The following is a 24,868-nucleotide window of genomic DNA, read 5'->3' on the forward strand; positions in this document are numbered from 1 at the left end:
TCTTGTTTTCTTACACCAGTGGCTTCAACTCTGGTATGTACACCACTGGAGGTACACAGAAGCTTTCCAAAGAATAGGTCAGCAAAAATAATTTTAAGAGAATCAATTTCCAGATTCTGTCCTTCCATTCCACATTTATTTTTTATTTTATTTTATTTTATTTTATTTTATTTTATTTTATTTTATTTTATTTTATTTTATTTTATTTTATTTTATTTTATTTTATTTTATTTTAAGTTGGTCTACTTGAGAATGCCTCTCAATTTAAGTGGAATGCTAGCTCATTGTGGTTTTAATTTGTATGTCTCTAATGACTAATGATGCTGAGTATCATTTAATGTGTGTATTAGTCATTCATTTATCTTTGTTTTTGAAATATCTATTCAAATATTTTGCCCATTGTTAAATTGAGTTATTTCTCTTCTTGTGATTGAATTTTAAGCGTTCTTATATTATGGTTATAAGTCTTTTATCAGATGACTGGACAATGTTTTCTCCTAGTCTGTGACTTATCTTTTTCTCTTAGTGACCCTTTTTTTTTTTTTAAAGATTTTTTTTTTTATTCATGAGAGACACAGAGAAGAGAGAGGTAGACACAGGCAGGGGGAGAAGCAGGCTCCATGCAGGGAGCCCGATGTGGGACTCCATCCCGGGACTCCAGGATCACACCCTGAGCCGAAGGCAGACGCTTAACTGCTGAGCCACCCAGGGATCCCATCTTAGTGACACATTTTGAAGAGCACAGGTCTTTAATTTCACGAAGACCAACTTATCAACTTTTTCTTTAAGTACTGTGTTTTTAATATCCTATCTAAAAAGTCTTTGCTCAATCCTAGGTCACAAAGATTTTCTTCTATAGTAGTTTTCTTCTAGTGGTTTTATTTTAGCTTTAATAATTAGGTGTAATTTTTGTCAATGGTATGATGTAAGGATCTAATTGTTTTAAAATACAGCTAACTGTTCAGGAAAAGACAATCCTTTTCCCTGTTGAATTGCCTTGACACTTTTGTCCAAAATCAGTGAAATATAAGGCTTTGTTTCTGAGCTCTCTTTTTTTGTTCCTTTGATCTATATGTCTGACCTTATACTAGTACTATGCTGTAAGATATTTTCAAATTTCCCTTGAAGTTTCTTTTTGACCTTTGGGTTATTTAAAAGTTGGTTGTCCGATAACTTGACCTTTGAGGGATTTCTCACATTTCTTTGTTATTGATTTCTAATTTACTTACATGTGATTGGAGAACATAGTATGATTTTAGTCTTTTATTAAGACTTGCTTTGTGGGCCGACATGCATTTTATTCTGGAGAATATACCCATGTTCACTTGAAAAGAATGAGCAGTCTGCTGTTACTGGTTAATAGCAGCTAGGTCAAGCTGGTGATTTTCTTCCTAAATCTATATCCTTGCTGATTATCTGTCGATTTCCATCAGGACAGAGAGGAATATTAAAAATTTTAATTATAAATTGCTAAAGTGACATTTTCTTGTTTCATGTACTTGGGCTTCTCTTCCAAGTATATTTTGAAATATATCCAAGTATATCTTTAATTACTATACCTTCTTAATATATAGACCTTTTTCTCAATATAATAAATAGCCTAGTTGAGTAGTACAGAAGAGACCTTATGGCTTACAAGACCTAAAATATGAACTCTCTGGCTCTTTACAGAAAGTTTGCCAACTCCTGTTGTAAGCCAATGCTTCTCAACCTTTAACATGCATTGAAATCATGTGGGGATGTTAAATTTTGAAGACTGAAATTTATTTTGGGAGAAAGCTTGAACAATTAAAGGTGATACAGAAACTCCTGGTCAAAAGTATACCCATTGAGTAACAAGGTATTAATTTAGCTATTTAAGACTAACATGCATCTACCAGAGTTTTGTCTGCATTCCCCAATAAGTTGCTATTTGGTAACTGCTGCCTACCATGTAGGCATTGTGTCTTTGATGCAATTAAATTTAAGACTTAATCTTCTTTTTAAACATTTCTCAAACTATGCTCTGCCGAGTATTCTGTGAGATGTTAATGAGTATACTCAAAGAAAAAGTGTTCAAAGAGAAAAACATTTCCAAACTTACCATGAAATCCTTGCCTATACCCCTCATTATGCCTCATTAACCAGCTCCCCCCACCACACCTATTAACCTCTGTGTGAAACATAATTTAGGAAACACTCCACTGGATTTATAGAAGTTCCCACCCTTTTCACTGATTGAAGCATCAGAAAATTATATAGTGAAAGTCAATAAATTAAGAGTTTTATAAACTCAGGACCATTTTTGGTATAACATCATTGTTAATCCAAGTAAATCCTAAGCCCTATCTCAGATTCTTTTAATTAGATCTTATTCTGTAGAAATTGAACAATTTTTAACATTTCTAAATGATATACTGATTAGCTTTTTAACAATATATTCTAAACCCATTTTTTCACATTCTTGTGAGCATAATGCTCAAGTGCAAACATATTTTCCATTGTCTCATTAAAATTTCATTTAATGGATTTACACTGGAAAATTAGCTCCACTGATTGGGAGGGGGGATTGGCAGAGACCCTGTGTGGCAGGAAAAAAAAAAAAAAAAGAATTAGGATCAGTGAGAGTAGAGCTAGCTTGAAATCAAGTATAGCTTGACTAAAGTGTTAGTCTTACACTTAGAACAGCAATTTTTTCCCTAATATCTTGTTGAGAATATGAAGAGAACTTGAAATAAGTTGATGAGGACGCCTGGGTGGCTCAGCAGTTGAGCACCTGCCTTCAGTCCAGGGCGTGATCCTAGAGTCCATGGATTGAGTCCCACATGGGATTCCCTCCATGGAGCCTGCTTTTCTTTCTCTCTGCCAAAGTCTCTGCCCCTCTCTCTCTGTCTCTCTCATGAATAAATAAAATCTTAAAAGTTAAATTAGAAATAAATTGATGAAATAGAGTTGAATACTGTTCTGACATGGACAGCCTAAAAATGTTAAAAAAAAAAAAAAAATGTGGGATCCCTGGGTGGCGCAGCGGTTTGGCGCCTGCCTTTGGCCCAGGGCGCGATCCTGGAGACCCGAGATCGAATCCCACGTCGGGCTCCCGGTGCATGGAGCCTGCTTCTCCCTCTGCCTGTGTCTCTGCCCCTCTCTCTCTCTCTCTCTCTCTGTGTGACTATCATAAATAAATAAAAATTAAAAAAAATATATAAAAAAAAATGTTGGAATAAAGGGAGCAGTTGGGAATGTAGGATGATAGATTTCATTGAGTTAATGACCTAGCAAGAATTTGGAATTAACAAAACATTTTATAGTAGGCTTATTTTTTAAAGTATATTTTTAAGGAGCCAAATGTACTGTTATTTTACTACTTAGAGTAAAACCAAACAAAAGCATAAGCTTAATCTGCCTTGTAGAATACATTGTAGCTTAGACCTTAATTTCCAAAAAAGGGCTTAGCTACTTTTTCTTATTTTAAGCTTATTCACATATTAATTTTGGTTTTGTTAGTTTTACTTAGTAATATACAAACTTTTTTATTTACCCTTTTTTGTATATAATTCTGCAGTTTTGACAAATACAAATAGTTGTGTGGCCACCATTAACACAATCAGAATATAGAGCAGTTCCATTACCACCCAGAGTTCCCTCCTGCCCCTTTGTAAGTCATGCCTTTCTCAGTCCTCAGTGGCGGCAACCACTGATCTGTTTTATCCCTAGACTCTTCTTTCTTGTTTTTTTTTTTTTTTAATTTTTATTTATTTATGATAGTCACACAGAGAGAGAGAGAGGCAGAGACACAGGCAGAGGGAGAAGCAGGCTCCATGCACCAGGAGCCCAATGTGGGATTCGATTCCGGGTCTCCAGGATCGCGCCCTGGGCCAAAGGCAGGCGCCAAACCGCTGCGCCACCCAGGGATCCCAGACTCTTCTTTCACAGAATGTCCTATACATGAAATCATACAGTATATAGCTGTTGGAATCTGGCTTCTTTTACTTAGCATAATTCGTATAGATTCATCTATGTTGTGTGTATGTTTTTTTGTTTATATTGCATAGCAGTATTCCATTGTATGGGTATCTCACAGTTTACTCATTTCTCAATTGAGGGATGTTGAAATTAGTTTTTGGTAATTATAAGTTGCTAGAAACATTTATAGACAGGGTTTTTTGTTAAGGTAGTTTTTTATTTTAGTTGGTGTGGGATTGCTGGGTCATGTGATAAACATGAATCGTTTTTAACTTTTAAGAAACTACCAAACTGTTTTCAAAGTGGTTGCACCATTTTTGCATTCTCACCAGCAGTGTATAGGAGTTCATTTGCTCCACATAATAACCAGTACTTGGTATTATCTGTTTTTTAACCATTCTAATAGGTGTCTGGTGGTAATTCATTTGATGTTAAGTAGCTTTTCTTTTGCTTACTTGCTATAGTAGGTCTTCTGTGGTGAAGTACCTATTCAGATCTCTTGGCAATTTTTAAAAATGTGCATTGCTTGTTTTCTTAATAGTTCTGAGGATTCTTTATATATTCTAGATGTAAGTCCTTTATCAGATATATGACTTGGAAATATCTTCTCCCAGTGTGTGGCTTATCATTTCTCTTACCATGTTTTCTGAAGAGCAGTTTTGCCACAGTCCATTTTATCAATTTTTTTTTTTATGAATCTTTTGATGTCCTGCCTAGGAAATCTTTGACTTCATTTAAATAGAATCTTATCTACTCTCACAGGGATAGCTTTATTTTTTCCTTAGTTTTACTGAGTTTAATAACATTCTCAAAATGAGTCAATAGTATCATTCTAAGTCATATCCATTAAAAATCTGGAATTTACCATTAACTTCTGTTGTGTTCTATTCATAATCTCATTCTAACTTTAAAATGGAACATTACAGCTGATGTTTCCTGCAGTTTGTATTATGTTCATTCAGTGTACTATTGCTTTCCTCTTTTATCCTTTTTTTTTAATAAGTCAATAAGACAGACTTATATAGTACCACATTTTGTGCTAGTGTTATTGCTTACCTATCGGCTTTGCAGAAATTGTGATAATTGATAATTCATATAAGAATAAAAGGGAAGGAAAGTATCCAGATACACCCCATGGCTCACTCTTATGTTTGATTCTCTCTGATATCATTCATATGAGGTTTAATATACCTTTCCTTGCCAACCATTGTCATTTGCAGATTCCATGGGAGTATGATGCAACTTTTTGTAGAATACTTTTGACCCAAACCAGAAAACCCATAATCACAGTTGATTTCTCTATAAAGGAAGCAGTGGCAATCACTGGGTGTGACAGATGGAACAAGATCAGCCTCACATCCAATGAAGGGATGAAATCCACAGATGTAGCAGTTTCATTTCTAGCAAGATGGGAGGATCAGCCATATTACTTCACTTGGCATGGGGAGCAGGGAGTTTTCAAATCTGCTGCCAAAACTAGAAGTGCACATGTTTCATAATTTTTTTTTGTTGTTTCATTTCTCTTTCTAAAGTTTTGAGCTATTTTAGTCTAGATGAGAGAGGGGGGGACACTAATTCTTTTTAGCTTGAAGGCATTCTTTTAATTTGATTTTTTTATCATTTCTGCCAGAACCCTATGAAACAGGAGTACTTTTTTTTTTTCCTCCAAAAGACCAACAAAGGTTCTAATTTTGTTTTTCTTGGAGTAACAAGGTTTTTCTTCTTTTCCCCAGATGATATTCTAAGCTTTAAAAAATTTTAATGACCATAGAAAATGTTTTCCATAAGATTTACTGTTTATTTACTATTGTCTATGTGCTATACACTGTTCTGTGTACTTTGTGTGTTTACTTAATCCTTATGACACTCTGAAATAGGTACCATTATTATTCCCATTTCATAGATAAGAAACATGCATGAGAGAGAAAGAAACTTGCTCAAAGCTATAGAGCTGGTATGAATCCAGGCAATCTGCCTTCACAGCTCTTAACCACTTTACTTAGTTCCACGTATTTTTAGAGTTGGAAATGAGCATAGAGATTATTTAATGTAACCTCCTTATTCTGCCAACGGGAAAAGTAGAATTCGGTAGACTTCCTGAGTTTGATTCCCATGCCACCACTGTTTCACCTTTATCAGGATTGTTATCTAAAAAAATGTGTTTTTGCTATCTGTATTCTGAGATTACTCAAAAGAAGAAAAGAGATTCCTAATGCATTTACTAGATCTTTAACTCTACATCAGTATCTCCTACACAGTAAGTCATTTAGCTTTCTGTTGTCTTGCTCATAATGACTTCATTTCAATTTAAAAATGCTTCACTGCAAATTACAGCTACCATTTATTGTACTAGCCATATTTCACATATTTCTAATCTATACTACAAGCTCACAAAATAAATTGTAGTCCTCTTTTATAGGTTGTGACTCAAAAGGTTAATTTGCCCATGTACACACAGATGGTAAATGGCTGAACTAGGATAGAACCAAAGTCTAACTCCAAAGCTTAAGTCTTTTGCACTGGACCCTATTGCCTCTGTATAAACAGTCATTTGACTTTAAAACTGTGAGGTAGCTTTCCTAATGTTCTTAAAATTTCCTCTACTGAGCAGATTTTTGGAGGTTGCCCATTGTTTCTTAAATATGGGTTTCTCATATCAAAGAACATAATATCTCCATTTATATATTGCTTTGTAATATACATATTATATATTGTTTTTTAGCTGGACTTCATTTTCTTTAGATTTTCACGTGTGCTGTTCCCCAAATCTGCTTTACTTAAGATGACTCATACAAAAATACTTCTAAACAATAATTTTATCCCTTATGTAAATGCCAGATTTTTAAAAATGAAATTCCAACATTGTATATTGCATAGAGATTTTGTTCCTGTTACCTGAGAACTTTTATGATAGGAACGTGTTGAATGTTTTGACCATGACTTGAAAGCCCAGCTGAGCAAAGAATAGCTAGTAACTATTCTAGAAAAGAATATCGCTTACAGTTGCTTATTGGTCTGCTAGTATATTCAGATTCTGTCTGCTTTGAAATTTGCATCATGTCCTATAGATTGTAAGTGCTTTGAGTGATTTGGAGAAATGAAGGAAGAAAAGTACCTATATGTAATAGTTTTGATTAAGTAAAGTTGATCGTATTTATTATAGGAAATTGTTTAAAATACAAGGATGCACTGAAGTCACAGATAACTTTTACAGCTATAACTGTTTGCATGCTAGTAAAATTGAAGCTTTCTGAAAGCGGCAAGTGGATAAAACATTCTAAATTTATTTTTTCTCCCCCCGGATATATTTACCATCCATTCAGTTAAGATTACTAAGTTTTTGTGTTGCCAAAGTGCTCACTTTTGTGTGTGTTATCTTAATAGTGTATTTAAAACTGTTTTTTAAACTTGCTTACTCAAAATAACCTAATACAAATATTTAATGTTTTTTTCTGTTAAATTTGACTTTTAAAAATTAATGACAACATGAAATTATCAACTAAGATTATAACAGATCATCTGTTGTATATGAATTGTTGTCAGTAAACCTCTGAATATCTGCTTTAGTCCTTTTAAATATTATCATCTGTGTTATATAACTGACAGGAGAGTATTGAATAACATCACTATCAGTTAACATTTTAATTGGAATTTTATTTTTTTTTTTAATTTTTTTTTTTTTAATTGGAATTTTAAATTAGTTAATAAGGCTTCCTACTTGAGTCATGTACAAAGTGATTTGCAATTGAAGTTTATCATTAATGTAGTTCATTGCTAAATTATAAACTGTGCAATCCTTTATTCCTAATGGTAAAACTGCTATGTTTTAATTTCACAATAAAAATCTTAGTAGGTTTATAAAATCCTTTAAGGTAGTAAAGAAGATAACCACTGGTATTGTATACACATGGATATATGTATACATGCACAGGCTAAGTCAGTACCCTTGACATAATTTGATAGTAAGGGTAATTTTAAATTTTTCTGGGCCACCTTTCAGAAATGGGAACTTCCATTCCTTTGGCTGTAGGAAATTAGAAAGATGAGGAGCTAGCAAATTAATAGTCTTAAATAAAAGAAAATGGTTTGATTATTTTTCATTTTGTTTAAACACTTTTTCATGGTACAACATTCTATTACAATTTACATGTCAAAATTTAGTTCCCCACTGTACAATATCAAATTCCTTGCTTATGAATTCTCTTTATGTATCTATATCATGAAATTTCCTAGTAACTCTTAGTACAGAAAGGCTGTTTACAAGCCTGAACCTCTCATTCTTGCTTCTAGAAACTATCTTGATTTTAAGAATAATGTGCAGGGCCTTTTTTAATTTTTCTTAAGATGGTGCTATTTTTCTGTAATTCCATTTTTTAAAATCCTATGTCTGTATAGCAAAATAAGTGAATATACATGTTTGTAAGATTGAGTAGACCAGCTTTATTTAGCCAGAACATTTTTTAAAAATATGTGCCTTTAATAAGTGAGACAGAGACAAATACTGCATGATTTCACTTATATGTGGAATCTAAACAAAACAGACTCTTAAATAGAGAACAAACTGGTACTTGTCACTGGGGACACGGATGGGATCATGGGCAAAACAGATGAAGGGGATTAGGAGGTAAATACTTCTAGTTATAAAATATGTCACAGATGAAAATATAGCATATGGAATATAAATAATACTGTGATAATGTTGTATGGTGACAGATGGTGACTACACTTATGGTGGTGAGCAGTGAGTAATGTATGGAATTGTTACATTACTATGTTGTGTACCTGAAATTAATATAATATTGTATGTCAATTATATTTCAATACGTTTTTAAAAATGCCTTAAAAATATGCCTTTAGGCAGTAATGCACTTTCCTTTAGAATCCTGCTTCACATAACACTTTTCTGGCCCCTGAAGGCTTTTGTGACCCTTGCTATAAATTATAGCATAGTGAATTTTTTAGTTTTTTTCTTTTTATTTATTCATGAGAGAGACAGAGAGAAAGAGGCAGAGACGTAGGCAGAGAGAGAAGCAGGCTCCATGCAGGGAGCCCAATGTGGGATTCGATTCCAGAACCCCAGGATCACACCCTGGGCTGAAGACAGATGCTTAACCACTGACCCACCCAGGCATCCCAATTTTTTAGTTTCTTATATTGCCATCTTGATCAGAAAAGTACTAATTGAAGGTAGAAATAATAAAGTTGTCATGTTGGTCACATTCTTTAGTAATTCTTTTATGTGAATGGCTGACATAATGTAGAAGTATTGCTTTGATCAATTAATCCCCTAAAAGACTTTTTGTTATCCTGGAGCAATGCATAAAATAGAAAGTATAGAAAAGAGAAAGTAATGAAATTATTAGTATTTGTAGGTAGGAGGATTACCTGGCAAACATAAGAGTTAACTGGAAAATCAATTGAAAATGCTGTAGTAACAGTTGTGAGAATTAGGATGCATCTTTAACATTGTAAGCTGTCATAAAAATTTGATTTTGAAGTTATCATTAACGTAGCCAGTATAGAAACTGTAAATTTTCATGGAATTGTATGACGTAGGTAGTATAAGAAATAAATGGTGAATAGTGGGAATATGTATTTTTAATACCATTTAGGTGGCAAATAATAACATGTAAATATACAAAAGTCAGTATCCTAGAAGCCCATAATCAGAAGATGTAATGGAAATCATTTCATTCATAGAACAAGAAACATAAGAAAAAGGTTTAAAGACAGTTAAGGAGAAAAGAGAAGGTTAAAAGACAGTTTTACAAAGAAATACAAAACTCCACTAAAGGTTTTGAAGACAGACTTGAATAAATGAAAATACATATCATACTTCCTGGGACAGTATTACTGTGCCTTGTGGACATATTAGTTTAAAACTGAACTGCATTTCTAGTGCCATCAAGAGGAGCAGAAATCAAAGCCCAGAACTTCAGAGGTGGGAGATATCTCTGGTAAATTAACTCCCATTTTAAGATGACACCCTGAAAGAAAAGGGTGGAACTGTGTACATTACAGCACTGTCATGATTTTGCATCCTGATCTTGTGTCCTGTTAGAGATCTGACCTGGGTTAAGTGGTCAAACCTGGATTAAGATACCTAGTTGTAATTCCCCCAGCTTGAGCTCCTAGAAGAAACAAAAATCTTATTGGAGAAAGTTATCGTTATTCTAGGCCTGAAATTAGTCATAGAACCATGTAACTATACACACATGCGCATGTGTGCATGCACAAATATACATACACATGTGTATTTTTGCATACAGTGTTCAGCTCCTAAGTATAACTAGGTACATGGTATCAAGAGTAATAAGCAGCAGGACCAACAGACGAGGTGACCAGAAAGTCTTGAGCTACTGGAATTATCAAAGGTAATTTAACAACTTGAAAAAAATAAAAGCAAAGTCCGTACATAATGGTAGGAAGTTGGAAACCATAAAATAGTGACAAGGCAGATTTGAAAAAGAACAAGCTTTAGAATCATAAAATACCCGAAATTAATTCAGTGTGCAAGATTAACAGATAAAGCTGAAGTGAGCATTAGTGAATTGGAAGATAGATTTCAGAAGAAGCTATTCAAGAAGGAACACAAAAGAAAAGTAGGGAAAATACAGAAGACTCAAAGAGGATATAGTGAGAAGATCTCTATTTTTATCGGAGTCCCAAAAGTAATGAGGAAATGAAAACCAAAGGAAATATTTGAAAGGACAAACTGACCAAAAGAGAGTACAAAAACAAGTCCTATAACACTTGATTTATTACAAAGGCGGCACTGTAGAGTAATGTTGAATGGTTTAGATTTTCTGTGATTGGTAATTGAGTATACAAATAAAATGGAATTGGACCATAAACAAAAATCAATTGTATTTGGATTATAGACCTAAAAATGTGAAGGTCAAAACAATAAAGCCTTTCAAGGGTAATGTAAAATAATCTTCCTGACTTGGGTAGAGGAAGATTTAACTTACATAAAATGACCTTACAACCAAAACATGCTAAGCAAGGGGCACTGGGGTTGCTCAGTTGGTTGCGTATCAAAGTTGGATTTGGCTCAGGTCATGATCTCAGGGTTGTGAGATCAAGCCTCCAGTTGTGCTGTGTGTGGAGTCTGCTTGTCCATCCCCCTCTGCCCCTCCCTCTGTACATGTACACACTTTCTCAAAAGAATAGAATCCTTAAAAAAAAATGCTAAGCAAGCAACAGCATTAAGGGAAGAGGAAAGGCATTTGTCATACAACCCACAAAAGCCTTAAATATACTGAGAGCAAAACAGAGCTGTGTATTAATAATAAAAAGGCAGCCCCATGGAAAAATTAGCAAAATATTTAACCCTTCACCAAAGATGAAACTGAAACTATCAAAGGGCTTTAAAACAATAGAGAACTTGGGAGATCCCTGGGTGGCTCAGGGGTTTAGCACCTGCCTTTGGCCCAGGGCGTGATCTTGGAATCCTAGGATGGAGTCCCACGTCAGGCTCCCTGCATGGAGCCTGCTTCTCCCTCTGCCTGTGTCTCTGTGCACCCATCTCCTCTGTCTCTCTCATGAATAAATTTAAAAAAAATTTAGGGAACTGAATACTTATTCTGGTTTTATTAAAATGAAAATTTAAATGGAATCTAGAAATAATAGGGAATCAGCTAATGAAAATTTTAGGGATTTTAATGATAGGAATGCCATTTGTTCTTTACATATTAGTATATTAGTAGGCTTACAATATATTAGTGTATAGAATATTATCCTACACTGGTAAAAAAACAAAACGAATATACATGTTGTGTGAAGTCTAGAATATTTCAAACAACGTGTGTGGAGGACAGTACTTGTAATGATTTAATCACTTATCTCCTTATTTGTATTTTCTGTTGTTTCTAAACTGAACATGTACAGTATTTTATGCAGTTGATAATAGTGTACCCAAAATAGGGCATTTTATCTATTTTTCCATTATGGAAATCACCTATTTTTTATTAAAATTCTGAAGGAATCATCCCTCTCTTAGCATTAGAAAAATGCATGTTCATGTACAGAAGCACATAACCATATAGTATGTGCAGTAGCAACACAGAACGTGGAATGCTGTCAGGACTGAGTGACTAGTAGCCTTACATTTGCTTTCCGCTTAATTAGAACCTTTATTTTTTATTATTTTTTTCAGTTGCAATTACTACCCAATCTTATCTCCTTTTAACTATTTCTTTTAGCTTCCCCTTTTCTCTTTTACTTTTAGGATGCTTTGTGCCCTTTATGTATATAGAACATATATAAAATGCACACTATTTTTTTTTTTCAACTTTGAATTTACAGAGTCTAGGGCTTTTCAAAGGAAAACTTCATTAGAAGTTTAATATTTTACTCTCTAATTTTGGACTTTCCACAGGAAAAAAATGAGCCCTTTCTAAGGTAACTTTCAGATAAAGTAACGAGTATGGTATTTGAAAAGTGATTTAGACTATGTAGGTTTGAACAGGAAAGGATTTGTTTTCTGGGTTTTTCTGTCATAGCACGAGGGTTCTGCTTTTGTTTTTTATTTTAATTTGGGTGGGATGTTACCTGACAAAATAAAAAAAATTATGTGCTGTATTTGTTTTGCCACAACTATAAGAAGCTTCAAGATTAATTTAGGTTTCATTGTTTACCCTTCTATATGTTTCTGCTTCAACTTGTAATTGTTTTTAGGTTATTGTTCTTTTTGTCATTTTTGGGCAAAAACTTTAAATGTGCCTGTATGTAAATATATATACAAATGCACACACATAAGTGTAGTGCCACACACTGTATAAATATGCTGTTTTGAATTTCTTTTAGCCAACAAATGGAATCTTCTTGAGCATGTTTCTGATAGTTTTACCTTTGGAATCTATGGCTCATGGGCTCTTCCATGAATTGGGTAGCTGTTTAGGAGGAACATCTGTTGGATATGCTATTGTGATTCCCACCAACTTCTGCAGGTACAGTAATTTAGTATAATTAGCAGTAACTACTTGAACATTTTCCTAATATTTATATGAATTTTAATATTAAGTGTGATAGCTCATTTTTTCAGAAGTATAAGCCCTTGCAGTTTTTTTCCTTTACCCCAAATGTTGAAAGACTTTTATTTATGCTGTGTAGTGATAGAATCTTAAGGATTCAATTTAAATATTTTGATAAATGTGATTAGCTTATACTTAGCTAAAAATCAGAAAATATGCATGACAGTTCTAAGGAAAGGTCTAAAGGTTATCTTGTTTATGAAAATGTCCTGTGAAACAACATGGCAAAATGTAATAGAAATGTATTCTGGACCCGAGAGTCCTAATTCTGGTTTTTTATTACACTAGGCAAATCTTTAACTTCTCTGAACTTCAGTGTCCTTATCTAAAATGCAAGCAATAGGAGGTGTCTGGGTGGCTCAGTTGGTTAGGAGTCCAACTTTGTATTTTAGCTCAAGTCATGGTCTCAGAGTGGTGAGAAGGAGCCCCCAAGCGGGCTCTGCGCTGGGCATGGAGCCTGCTTAAGATTCTCTCCCTCCCCTCTTGCCCCACCTCCTCCCCCCAAAATGCAAACAATACCTATTCTTTCCATCTCAGAGGAACATCATGAAGAGCTAATGAGAATATGAATGTAAAAACAGTGCCCATTGGAAAATGTCATACAAATACCAGAAATTTACAAAGTTGGGAATGAAGTTAAGAATTATTTGTTTCATTGTAGTTTTATTCCAAAATAATTTTGCCCCTAAATGTGTGGCAGATCTTTTTGAATCTGTAAATACTGCCACAATAAAATTTTTTAATAGTACTTTGAAATACAAAAAAAAAAAAAAATAGTTCTTTGCTATTAATAAATGTTGATTACCAAATATTCATATTTTCTGTGGTGGTTTTCAAGATGGGGGAGGAGGAAGACTTGAAATAAAAGTTTTATTTCAAATATTTGACATAAAAACCAAAAATAGACTATTTGTAGTAAATATTTTCCTCCATGGTAAAGGCTTTATAAAAAGTGGCAAATTCATATGAGAAGTAAAAGAAATAGATTTAAGAGGGTCCCATAAAGTAAGATGTGATAGTTCAGGTGAGAAAATATGTGGAAATAGTAATTTGCACAGATATTTATTCTGTTATAATTTTTGTTAATGCATTGTTTATTTTACTGTTTGTGACTGCTAAATGTTACAAATGGAGAGCAAAATGCCTTATTTCTTTAATGAAAACTGGTAATAGAATATAATAGAATAATACTGGTAATATATGAAGCAAAATATGACGTTTTCAAGACTACTGAAAGAAATTCCTTTTCTGAAAATTCTTTTTCTGAAAAGGAGTGATCATTTTTTTTCCCTCCCTCAATATTGGTATTTTGATTCTGCTAGTTTTAAGATGTGGTTTAATCATCTTCACTAGGTTACCATTTTACATTTGTTCTAGGATCAGATCTGTCTCTGGTTAATGGTCTGTAGTATAAGGGAGTAGGCCTAAATTTTAAAAATTGCTTCAAAATGCCATTTACTAATGTAGTTTCTTCTGTCATTTATGTTCCTTATGTTAGTAGAACTTGAACTTTATAAAGCTTTTACAATATAGAAATATAAAACACATTGCTTTCATATTTTGTTAAAATTTTATCAAGGAAAACAGTTCTTTCATTATAGTTCCTACACCTTGGTGTTCCTAAAACACAGGGTAAGATATGTATGATCTTGCTTTTAGAAAGTCTTATTCCATATCTGACATTTGGTAAAACTATGAATACAGAACCAAAAATAGTATTATCTACATTTGGAGATATTTTCCCAGCTTTCAGTTTGGTAATTATTTTATTGGTTAGAAGTAAAACTTTTAGAAATTAGGCTTTGATGTTCAAGCTTAATTCTTAGCACTTTTGAAAAAAGGATTTTTAAAAAAATTCTGCCATTTAGTTATCAGCAACTGTTAATGATTCTTAGATAATTATAAGTGAAGGGTAAGACTGTGACATAGAATGAACACTCTTTTAACACAAAAATCATTTTTTTGTTCTTCAGTCCTGATGGTCAGCCAACACTTCTTCCACCAGAACACGTACAGGAGTTAAATTTGAGGTCTACTGGCATGCTCAATGCTATCCAAAGATTTTTTGCATATCATATGATTGAGACCTATGGATGTGACTATTCCACAAGTGGACTGTCTTTTGATACTCTGCATTCCAAACTGAAAGCTTTCCTTGAACTTCGGACTGTGGATGGACCTAGACATGATACATATGTTTTGTATTACAGTGGGCATACCCATGGCACAGGAGAGTGGGCTCTTGCAGGTAAATGCACCTCTGGCAATTTCACTATTACTAAGATAGACCTATTCATGGAAATCTACCCCTTCACACTGAAACATTAATTTCCAAAATTCTCAATTTTCTACTTCACAGTTTACTAAGTATATATATATGACTCTGTTTTATTTTTCTTTTCTCTAGCATACTTGTTTAGCATAATATTAGTAATCTCTAAAGGTTATGAGAATTATGTCTTATATTGACTGGAAGAAAAAAATCTGCTAATGTGTTTTCAGAATTATTAAAATTCCATTTTTTGGAAGCTGATTAATTTGACCTATACTTCTAAGTCTTTAAATGTTATGGATGCTGATTTCAGTAGTTTGTACATGTGCAGTTTTATTTATGTTAGAGAGTTCACCAAGATTTTGAACAGCAAGTAATGTGATATGGTGGGACTAGCGCTTAGATCAGGAGACCTTGGTTCTGGTCCTGGTTTTGTCACAAGTTTTATTTTTGACAAATTACCTAACTTCTCTATAGCAATTCTCTCCTCTGTAAAATGAGGGGGTAATATTAAATCTCCCTGTCATGAGAGAGGAAGATTGAGATCTATTTTATATGTAAATTTGTTTGTTGAGCTTCCCAACTAGAATAGAGACTATGTATATGTAAGTCATGAGCTTTATGAATTACTTGCTTAGCACCTAGAATACAGCCTGGCTATCCCTAGTAGGGATCCTTAAGTAATGGATAGATGGATGAAATCATTGAATGAATCATGGGGGAAAAAAAAAAAAAGTTTTTTTTTTCTTATTTTATGTTAGAAATAGTTCTTTTGAAACTTAATTCTATCCTCTTTTTTCCTTAAATATTGTAGATGTTTTATACTGAGAACACACAGAAATAATAGAATTGACATAAGTAGAAATAGATATTCAGATCAAGGACAAATATCAACAGAAGTATTGTGGAAGGACAGAGAGACCTCTTTCAACACAAGAACTCCAAGTAGAGATGATCTTAACCATCGTGGTCTCACTAATTTCATGCTAGATTTGTAATGAGGGTTTTATCAAAAAATACTGTTGTAATTTTTGGTTTTGCAAATAATTATTGAATAACTTAATGGCTGTCTAGAAGTAAAGGCAAACATTTATGGGGCATATTTGAAGCAGTTAAATGCTTGGCACTTTATATACATTAAATTTAATCTTCACTTGAAATATTTTGAGGTAAGTACTATGACCTCTCTCATCTCTTCATTTTTTTAAAGAATAAAATGAAAACTTCCAAGTTGTTACATTTCTGTGGCCATACATTTGGTAAGTGATGGAACCATGATTCAAATCCAGACCTGCCTAACCCCTTGAAGTATTTTTCCCCCTTGTGCTGCCAAAGGCAAAAACCATTAAGATAGAGAAAATCACATACTCTGTTTTAGTAGATATTTTTGGTAGCACAGTTCACCCATTTTCTAAAATACTGTAGAAGAAGGTAGTCAACATCAAAATTACTTGAATATAGTTTGGGAAATCTTTTACTTAACCTGTAACTCAATGTAGAAAACAACTTTTTAACCTTTATGGCTATTTTAATTCTAGATAAAGTATAGTATTCTGTGTACTTGACCTTAGAACACAGAAAAAGTTGGCATCAATTCAAAAATCTTTACAGAAATAGAATTTCAGACCTAAAACCTAGAATTGATTATTGAAAACTTACTGCAATGCTTATAATAATGAACTGTCTCCAAATCAGAAGGGATAAAAGACATAATTTTGGTGGTCATGCATATATCCTTGGTTATTTGTAAGTATTTTAAGAAAGTGATTTAAAAAGTAAGCTTGTTGTATTTTTAATTGAAAGATTAATATAAAATTTTTTCAGAACATTTGTATTTTTCCTCCTAAATCTTTTAAGATTTCAAACATCTTGTAAAAGATGGCTTTGGAAATAAATTCTAGATGTATAGTTTACTGCTATTTATATCAGCTTTTTCTTTTCCTAGGAAAAATAATAGACACCAACACAAATAACATATATGTCAGTGTTCTTAAATTTTTACTCACTGAGTTAGCAATAATTTATGAAGACTTAAAAATTTTAAAGTGTGGCTATATTTTAGATAAATATCTAGCAATTATATTCTGGAATGGTATCTTTATAGAATTTTTTTTTTTAATATGTCACCAATAAGTTAACACCGTTATACAACCCCTCTCTTAGCCAGGAAGATTTATTCTTGTATGTATAACTTTCTTGGTGGTAGACATTTTTTTACTTTTTTTACAATAAAAAGTAGAACACGGTGGAGAAAGCATTGCTTGACATTGCCCTGCCTTCTCCAAGAAGGGTAGCTTCATCCTGTAATTCAGCAGCTGTATACTCTCTCAGCTTGAGGCACCAAGCCCACTTGAAGGTAACCAGGTTGGACCAGGCATAGAGGCTGAGCCTTCCTCAGGAACTGAAGTCAGTTCCTGCCCTGGGCTGCCAGAGACATAGCCCTGAAAGGCAGATAGTACTAAAAAATGGAACAGAACCCTCCTGCTTGGAGGAAAATGCTTTAATCCATTCCAGGCCGTGTGACAAAGAGCTGTAAGCTGTGAGAATTACATCTTTCTAAACACCTGTAAACATAGGAAACATGATAACTGGATTTTACCTGAGTTAGCAAATTAAGAGTAGGTCCAGAGCTAAATACTAAATACCACTGTGAGAAAGAGAATTCTGTATCTGCCTTTATATCATATATCTTTACTGACAATATTTGTTAGACGATGTAGACTCCTTACATTTATGAGGCTTCATAATATGGACCCTGGTATTTTTACCTCTGAGAATAAAAAATAATTCTAATAATGATGAGAGAAATGAGAAAAAAGGTAGATTATCTGTGAATCAGTTTATCACAGATAAACAGAGCCTTTAAAAAGCAGTCTTAATTACTTTAACTGCATCAGATGGCTGTTAGCTGAGATAAATGTAAGTGCTTTGCATCTTGGCCAAAAGCCAGATGCAACATAGGACCTATTCATAGGAGAAAGCAGAGCAACACAAAACAGGGGAAGAGAAATAGTTGAAAGGCTTAAATGCTCCTTTAAATCTCTTATTGATATGTAAAGAGCACATATAAGAGAAGTAGTGTAGAATGTGCTTTTAGAATATTTGTTGAAATAGTTGTAGAAGGCAAGTTGTTAGACAATGATGTTTTGTGGCAGATGGAATTTGTATAATTGCTCTTGTAATCTTGTGTCATTCTCTGATCTCTAGAGAAATTGAAAGAACTGGCAATAATGAAAAGTTAACATTTTACCATATAATAAAAGATACCTTCTGGAGCTCCTTGTGAAGCAACACATTAGTAATATATGGACACCATGTATTGAAATAGTGCCTCTGAAATGATGACTTTAATGAAACAACTTTTTCATTGTCAAGAGTCTGAGTATAGTAGTAGACTGCTGAATAAAAGAATATTAATTGTTCGTAAAGAATGTGTTATGCCCTGGCTTCAGAGGTCATATTACTAATTGAATGTAAATACTAAAAAATTCCCTCCCTCCCTTCCTCTGTCTGTCCCTCTGTCTCTCTCCAGTGTTGTCATTTTGATAAGACAATGGTTGCTCTAGGTAGAGATGTGTATCTGAGGTTGTTGGAGCTTGTGCCAGTTAACTGTACCATGTTAAGACTTTTTCCTAATCATATAAGTACCATATGCTCAATGTAAAAATGGTAGAGAGTATAGAAAAGTATAAAAAAAAATTACTGAAATCCAAACACCCAGCAATAACTATTGTTTTTATAGATACACTTCCATGTCATACTTTCTCTCCTAGTATCATAGACATTTTCTCATCATCAAAATTTCTTTATAAATACCATTCTATTATTTTTTAAAATATTTTATTTATTCATGAGAGACACAGAGAGAGGCAGAGACACAGGCAGAGAGAAGCAGGCTCCCTGTGGGAGCCCGATGCAGGACCCCGGGATTACAGCCTGAGCCAAAGGCAGACACTCAACCACTGAGCCACCCAGGTGTCCCAATACCATTTTATTACAATTCTCCCTCATAGTTTATTTCCATTCCTCCGGGTTGTTTCAGATTTTACACGTAACAGTGGGAAGAAGATCTTTATATGTAATTTTTGTCCCCATTTTTGCCCTTTCCTCAGGATAAATTCCCTAGAATTGGAATGATTGTATGAATATTAATATACCATTGAAACAGAGCCAGGAGTAGGTTGAATAAGGATGGCAATTGCTGGGGCCCAAAATTTAAGAGGATGACAAAAATTAGGATAGTATTTTAGTGTAATATATTTAAAAATCAAAATAAATACAAGACCACCTTTGTCTAATGAACTAGATGTAAAACCTACCAGCTTTAAGACACATTTGCTTTAGACCTTTCTGGGTATGTATTTTTTTAGTCCTGTGTTGTTTTTCAGTTAATAAAACAGATTTAAATAGCCATTCTAAATTTATTCTTGGCACAGGTAGGAAGAGTGTTTCTTTTTCTTTTGGTAGGTACCTACATATGAGGCAAGGTAACATTAATTGATCAGTGATTATCAAGGACCAACAAACTTTTTTCTGTAAAGGGCCAGATATTTTTGGCTTAGTAGCCATAAAGACCCAATAGTAACTGCTCAGCTTAGGCACCGTAGAACAAAAGCAGCCACAGACAGAATGTAAATGAATGTTATTTATGAAAATAATAGTATGCAATTTAAGTTTCCTGTATTTTCACATGTCACAAACTTTTGTTCTTTGGATTTTTAACCATGTAAAAATGTAAATAAATTCTTAGCTCTCAGGCCGTACAAACACAGATGGCAGGCTGGATTGGCCCATGAGCCATAATTTGCTGCTCCTGATGCAGAATAGTAGGATTTCATTTTTGTCACTAAATCTTAATTTTTTAAAACTTCATAAGACAACTTTCTTAATTTATTGTAACATATTCCTTTTTTACTGTAATAAGGATTTTTTTTAATCTGAAATTGAAAGTCTGTTTTTAAAAATTCTCTGAAAGGAATGTTCCATCTATTTTTTTTTGTCCTACATATATTTAATTCCAGGAACTTAAAGAAAATATACTTAAGAGGAGGCTTCAGAAATTATTACCCTATTGAGTCTTCTTTTGTTCACAGGTGGAGACATACTGCGCCTTGACACACTTTTAGAGTGGTGGAGAGAAAAGAATGCCTCCTTCTGTTCTCGCCTTATTATCGTATTAGACAGTGAGAATTCAGTCCCATGGGTGAAAGAAGTGAGAAAAATCAATGATCAGTACATTGCGGTACAAGGAGCAGAGATGACAAAGACCATAGATATTGAAGAAGCTGACCCACCACAGCTGGGTGACTTTACAAAAGACTGGGTGGAGTATAACTGCAACCCCAGCAATAACATCTGCTGGACTGAAAAGGGCCGCGCTGTGAAAGCTGTGTACGGTGTGTCAAAGCGCTGGAGCGACTACACTCTGCATTTGCCAACAGGCAGCGACGTGGCCAAGCACTGGATGTTACACTTTCCTCGTATTACATATCCACTGGTGCATTTGGCAAATTGGCTGTGTGGTCTGAACCTCTTTTGGATCTGCAAAACTTGCTTTAGGTGTTTGAAAAGATTAAAAATGAGTTGGTTTCTTCCCACTGTGCTGGACACAGGACAAGGCTTCAAACTTGTCAAATCGTAATTTGGAACCCAAGGTGGAATGTTACTGAGAGTTCATACTACCAGTTATCACTAACTTGCCATTTTTTGTATATTGTTTTTTTATTTGGGAAAAATCTCTTGCTACTTCTGTAGCCGCTCTCACTTTGTCTTTTCTCAAGTAATTATGGTGTATTGTAAGATGTTGGGAATAAGCGTTTTATCCTACAAATATGTAAGGAGTCATAAATGCTGATGCTGTGTAAATGCATAAGAGATGTTAAAAATAACAATGCACTTTGAAGAATGTTTGCCTATGCCTCAGATTAGAAAGAAAACACTTGTCTGTGCTCTGCAGTGGCCGATGAAGAATTACTAATGCCTTATTTTCTAGGCATGATTAGAGAATGTAGACCAGACAGTTTGTTTACTATTATAAGAAAATTTCCAGTTTGCTTACAAAGGATTTTCTTTGTGAACAGTAGGTTTGAGTCCAAGACCATTTGAAGAATGACAAATTCTTTCTTTAGAAAGGATAAAGGGAGAAGCCTGAAATGAATGCAAAAATTTGCTTATAGTCTCCTATTCTGATGTCTTCATTGTGGCCTGTTACCAGTGTAGCAGAAAAGCCCAAGTGACTGTTGAGATCAAAACATTCTTCCCTTAGGTAACTGTAAGAAGCTAGAAGCCTACAGAGCGCTCCTTCCTGCATTGTTGGGGCAGAGGAGGGGCTCTGAAAGCACTGGCAATTTTAAGAGTCTTTCTCAGGGTAACTTTTAATGAACAATGTTTCCAGCTACAAATTGTCTTCCCTTTCAAAAAGTAAACTTAAAAAAAAATGGCAATTTCTCGTTGATTTAGGCTATTTTCACTATTCAGAAATGATTTTGATCTTGGGAATTAATGCTCTGCCATGAAAATTATCTTTCAGCTCTCTCATTAGTGATGCCATTTTTTTCTATTGAAGGTCAAGGGATTGGAAACAGGTCATTTTTTTTCTTGTATACATGTAATGTATTATGTAAAAATGTATTCATATTGGCAATTTTTGTTATGCATAATGGTGTGGTTGTAATTTTTAAAACTTAATTCAGTGTTTTGTCTGATTAAAGCAGGCACTGATCTGGGTATCCCCTAAGAGGTTATTTACCTCCTGTTCCCTTCCAATAATCCTTACATTCTACATGTTCATATCAGAGAAGTAACAGGAGGGGAATAGAATTAAGTTAGGGGATAATCTAATCTTTGTCGTTTAAAGTGTGACTTCTCACCATTGAAGCCATTTTTCCAGCCTCAGAGAGGAAGTAACGCCTCTACCATTTTCTACCTGGTGACTTGAAAACTGAAGTTTTTGTTAGGTAGAAGTCACTTAGTGTCAGGGAATTCGTATACCACTATCTATGCAGCGCTGTTATGGTCTGATTATTTCTGTGTTTTGAATATGATTTTCCTAATGTTTTGAATAAAATTTTAAAAATTAATTTTTCATGTAATGTGCAAAAAACTTTAGTTACTGAATAATTTTAATATATATTAAAAGTGGTAGTCATAAAAAATGCCCATGTATTAGAGTTGGTAGGTTGATTTGAAATTTTCCAGTATTTGGTTACATATTTATATCAACATTTTCCAGATGAAATAGTATAATGTTTCATTATTATTCAGAGTTAGTATAGGAGAAAAGTCAGGTGTTAAAATTATGAGCTAATAGCTACAAAAAAGTTAAATTAGCGTTAAGTAAAATCTTTTAAAATTCCGAGCCAATATTGAGCGAATTAGCTTTAATTAAAGCATGTGTCTTTACTCTGAGAAAGCCAAATATAAAGGTATATTCTGCATTCTTTATAAAGTAATATTAAGATGGTACTAATCATCAGATTCAAAAGGTAGCAGACTTTACAGCCACAGGGCTGTTATTTCGGTACACATTTTCTATGACCAAAAAAGTTCTGAGCTAAAACTGTGACTCAAGCCGATTTATTAACCACAAAGTTACAGAATATCCACTGCAATGAATTCTCCTCCCCAAACCAGAAACTGTAAAATGACAGTTAAGAGGTGGCATCCTAAATTAAAGTTGCCACTTTAAAACATTAAAGTAATTGACAGTATAATACGGAGGAAGACTATAGGGACAAATTGGTTACTCTAACTTAGAGATTAAAAACTCGATCTGACCATTAATAAGGACAATTTTACTTTGTCCAAGTAAATGTTTGGACATATGTTTACCAAGGAGTTACTGGGAGTAATAGGAATTACTTTAGGGCAAAACTTTACCAGTCCACTAAATAGCTTCAATAGTTGACATGGAGATGTTTTTCAACAAAATGTTGACTTAATTTGTTTCTTACATGATGCCTTGAGGAAACCACAAAAGCACCACCCCCTAAAAAATGTCTTTTAAAAAAGTATATACTGTTATGTGATGAATTAAAGAACCAAGTTCTTTAATTAAGAGAACCAGGTTCTCTTCCTATAATTTTTCAGTTATGCTATTATTTCATTAAAAATTTTTTAGTTTCTTCTGACTAAACTCTTCTTCCTGGGGATATTTGGATTTATCCTTGCGTAGCTTTCTATCTTGCTCTTCTTAATAAATACAAAATTGTACAGAAGACCATTTTTATGACCAGTGTTTTCGTAAGTGTATTAAAAATTGCATTGCTAATTAAAATGCATTTATATTTAATGCATTACTGGATAGATTTTTTTTAAGTAAAATCTTCATTAGAATCTATTTGTAACTGTACATTTTGTAAATTTGGTCTAAATATATATGATGTTTTGAGTACTGCCTTTTCATATGTGTTCTTTCCCATTTAGAGCTTAGACTTCTTCAAAGTAATGTTGTACATTACCTTTCCATAAGGGATACCTAACATTATGTATGCCAGAAGAAAGTGGTTTACTTTTAAGAATGCTGTTAGGTATATTTCATAGTGAATGGCTCAAAGGAGTCAGTACTTTTTTGAACATCTCTCCTCTATTTGGAAACATACTAGATCTTCCTCCCTTTTCAGGCAGAAGCTTACACATGTTGATATTTCTGGTATATAATTACCCAGAAGAGTGCCTTGCTCATGATAAGAGGTATTAAAAGAATTTTTTTTAAGATTTTATTTATTTATTCATGATAGTCACACAGAGAAAGAGAGAGAGAGAGAGAGGCAGAGACACAGGCAGAGACACAGGCAGAGGGAGAAGCAGGCTCCATGCACCGGGAGCCCGACGTGGGATTCGATCCCGGGTCTCCAGGATCGCGCCCTGGGCCAAAGGCAGGCGCCAAACCGCTGCACCAGCCAGGGATCCCCTAAAAGAATATTTTTGACATTGAATTTAGAATTCTGAGGAGAAATTGGAATAACTTGATTGTAAATTACTTCATTTTCTTTATAAATTAACGATATTTTTTTCAAGATCTTCATTCAATTAATATTAAGGACTATTACAGAATCACCAAAGGAAAACATGTCACATTTTTAAAAATATATTTTTCTTACTAACTCCCATGCCCAATATGGGGCTCAAACTCACAACGCCAAGATCAAGAATACCGTGCTCTCTACTAACTGAGCCAGGCAGGTGCCCCAAACATTTCACATTTTTTAAAAGTAGTAAATGTCAAGATTAAAGAAGGAAAACCTCAGGTTTGAATTAAAACATAGCTCATGTCACAAAAAAGCTTTTTGTTGAATTCATTTTCATCAGGACATTGATATGATAAAGACTGAGTCTTTCATTGATTTCCCTTTAGAAACATTTAGACAAATTGGAGACTTTTCACAAATGGAAATTATTAAAAGAAGTCTGATGAACAAAGAAGATGGCTACTATGCTCATCAGTGACAACTGGACTATAAAGTCAAAAAATTGGCCTATCAACATAAACAGGTTCACAGAACAAGCTAGGGCAACTACAAGTATCTCACGTTTGGGGTATCTTCCCTATTGACTAGTATGAAAAGTGACATTTAAGTAGTAATTACCTTGAGCAACTGTTTTGTTGACAGTAATTTAC

At 33.8% G+C, this 24,868-nt stretch overlaps 1 protein-coding gene across 2 annotated transcripts in view; it reads left to right on the forward strand.

Moving 5' to 3' along the window:
• TMEM168 (transmembrane protein 168) overlaps positions 1–23,641 on the forward strand; it is a 30,611-nt gene extending 6,970 nt beyond the window's left edge. For both annotated transcript variants that reach the window (XM_072783415.1, XM_072783416.1), the window contains exons 3-5: positions 12,751–12,893; positions 14,951–15,225; positions 20,343–23,641. In XM_072783415.1, the coding sequence (XP_072639516.1) occupies positions 12,751–12,893; positions 14,951–15,225; positions 20,343–20,890 (966 nt within the window). In that variant the 3' untranslated portion in view covers positions 20,891–23,641. The remainder of the gene's footprint in view (positions 1–12,750; positions 12,894–14,950; positions 15,226–20,342) is intronic.
• Positions 23,642–24,868: the final 1,227 nt, after the last annotated feature.

This window comes from Canis lupus, chromosome 18, assembly GCF_048164855.1.
Source record: "Canis lupus baileyi chromosome 18, mCanLup2.hap1, whole genome shotgun sequence".
In the NCBI taxonomy this organism is placed as follows: domain Eukaryota; kingdom Metazoa; phylum Chordata; class Mammalia; order Carnivora; family Canidae; genus Canis; species Canis lupus.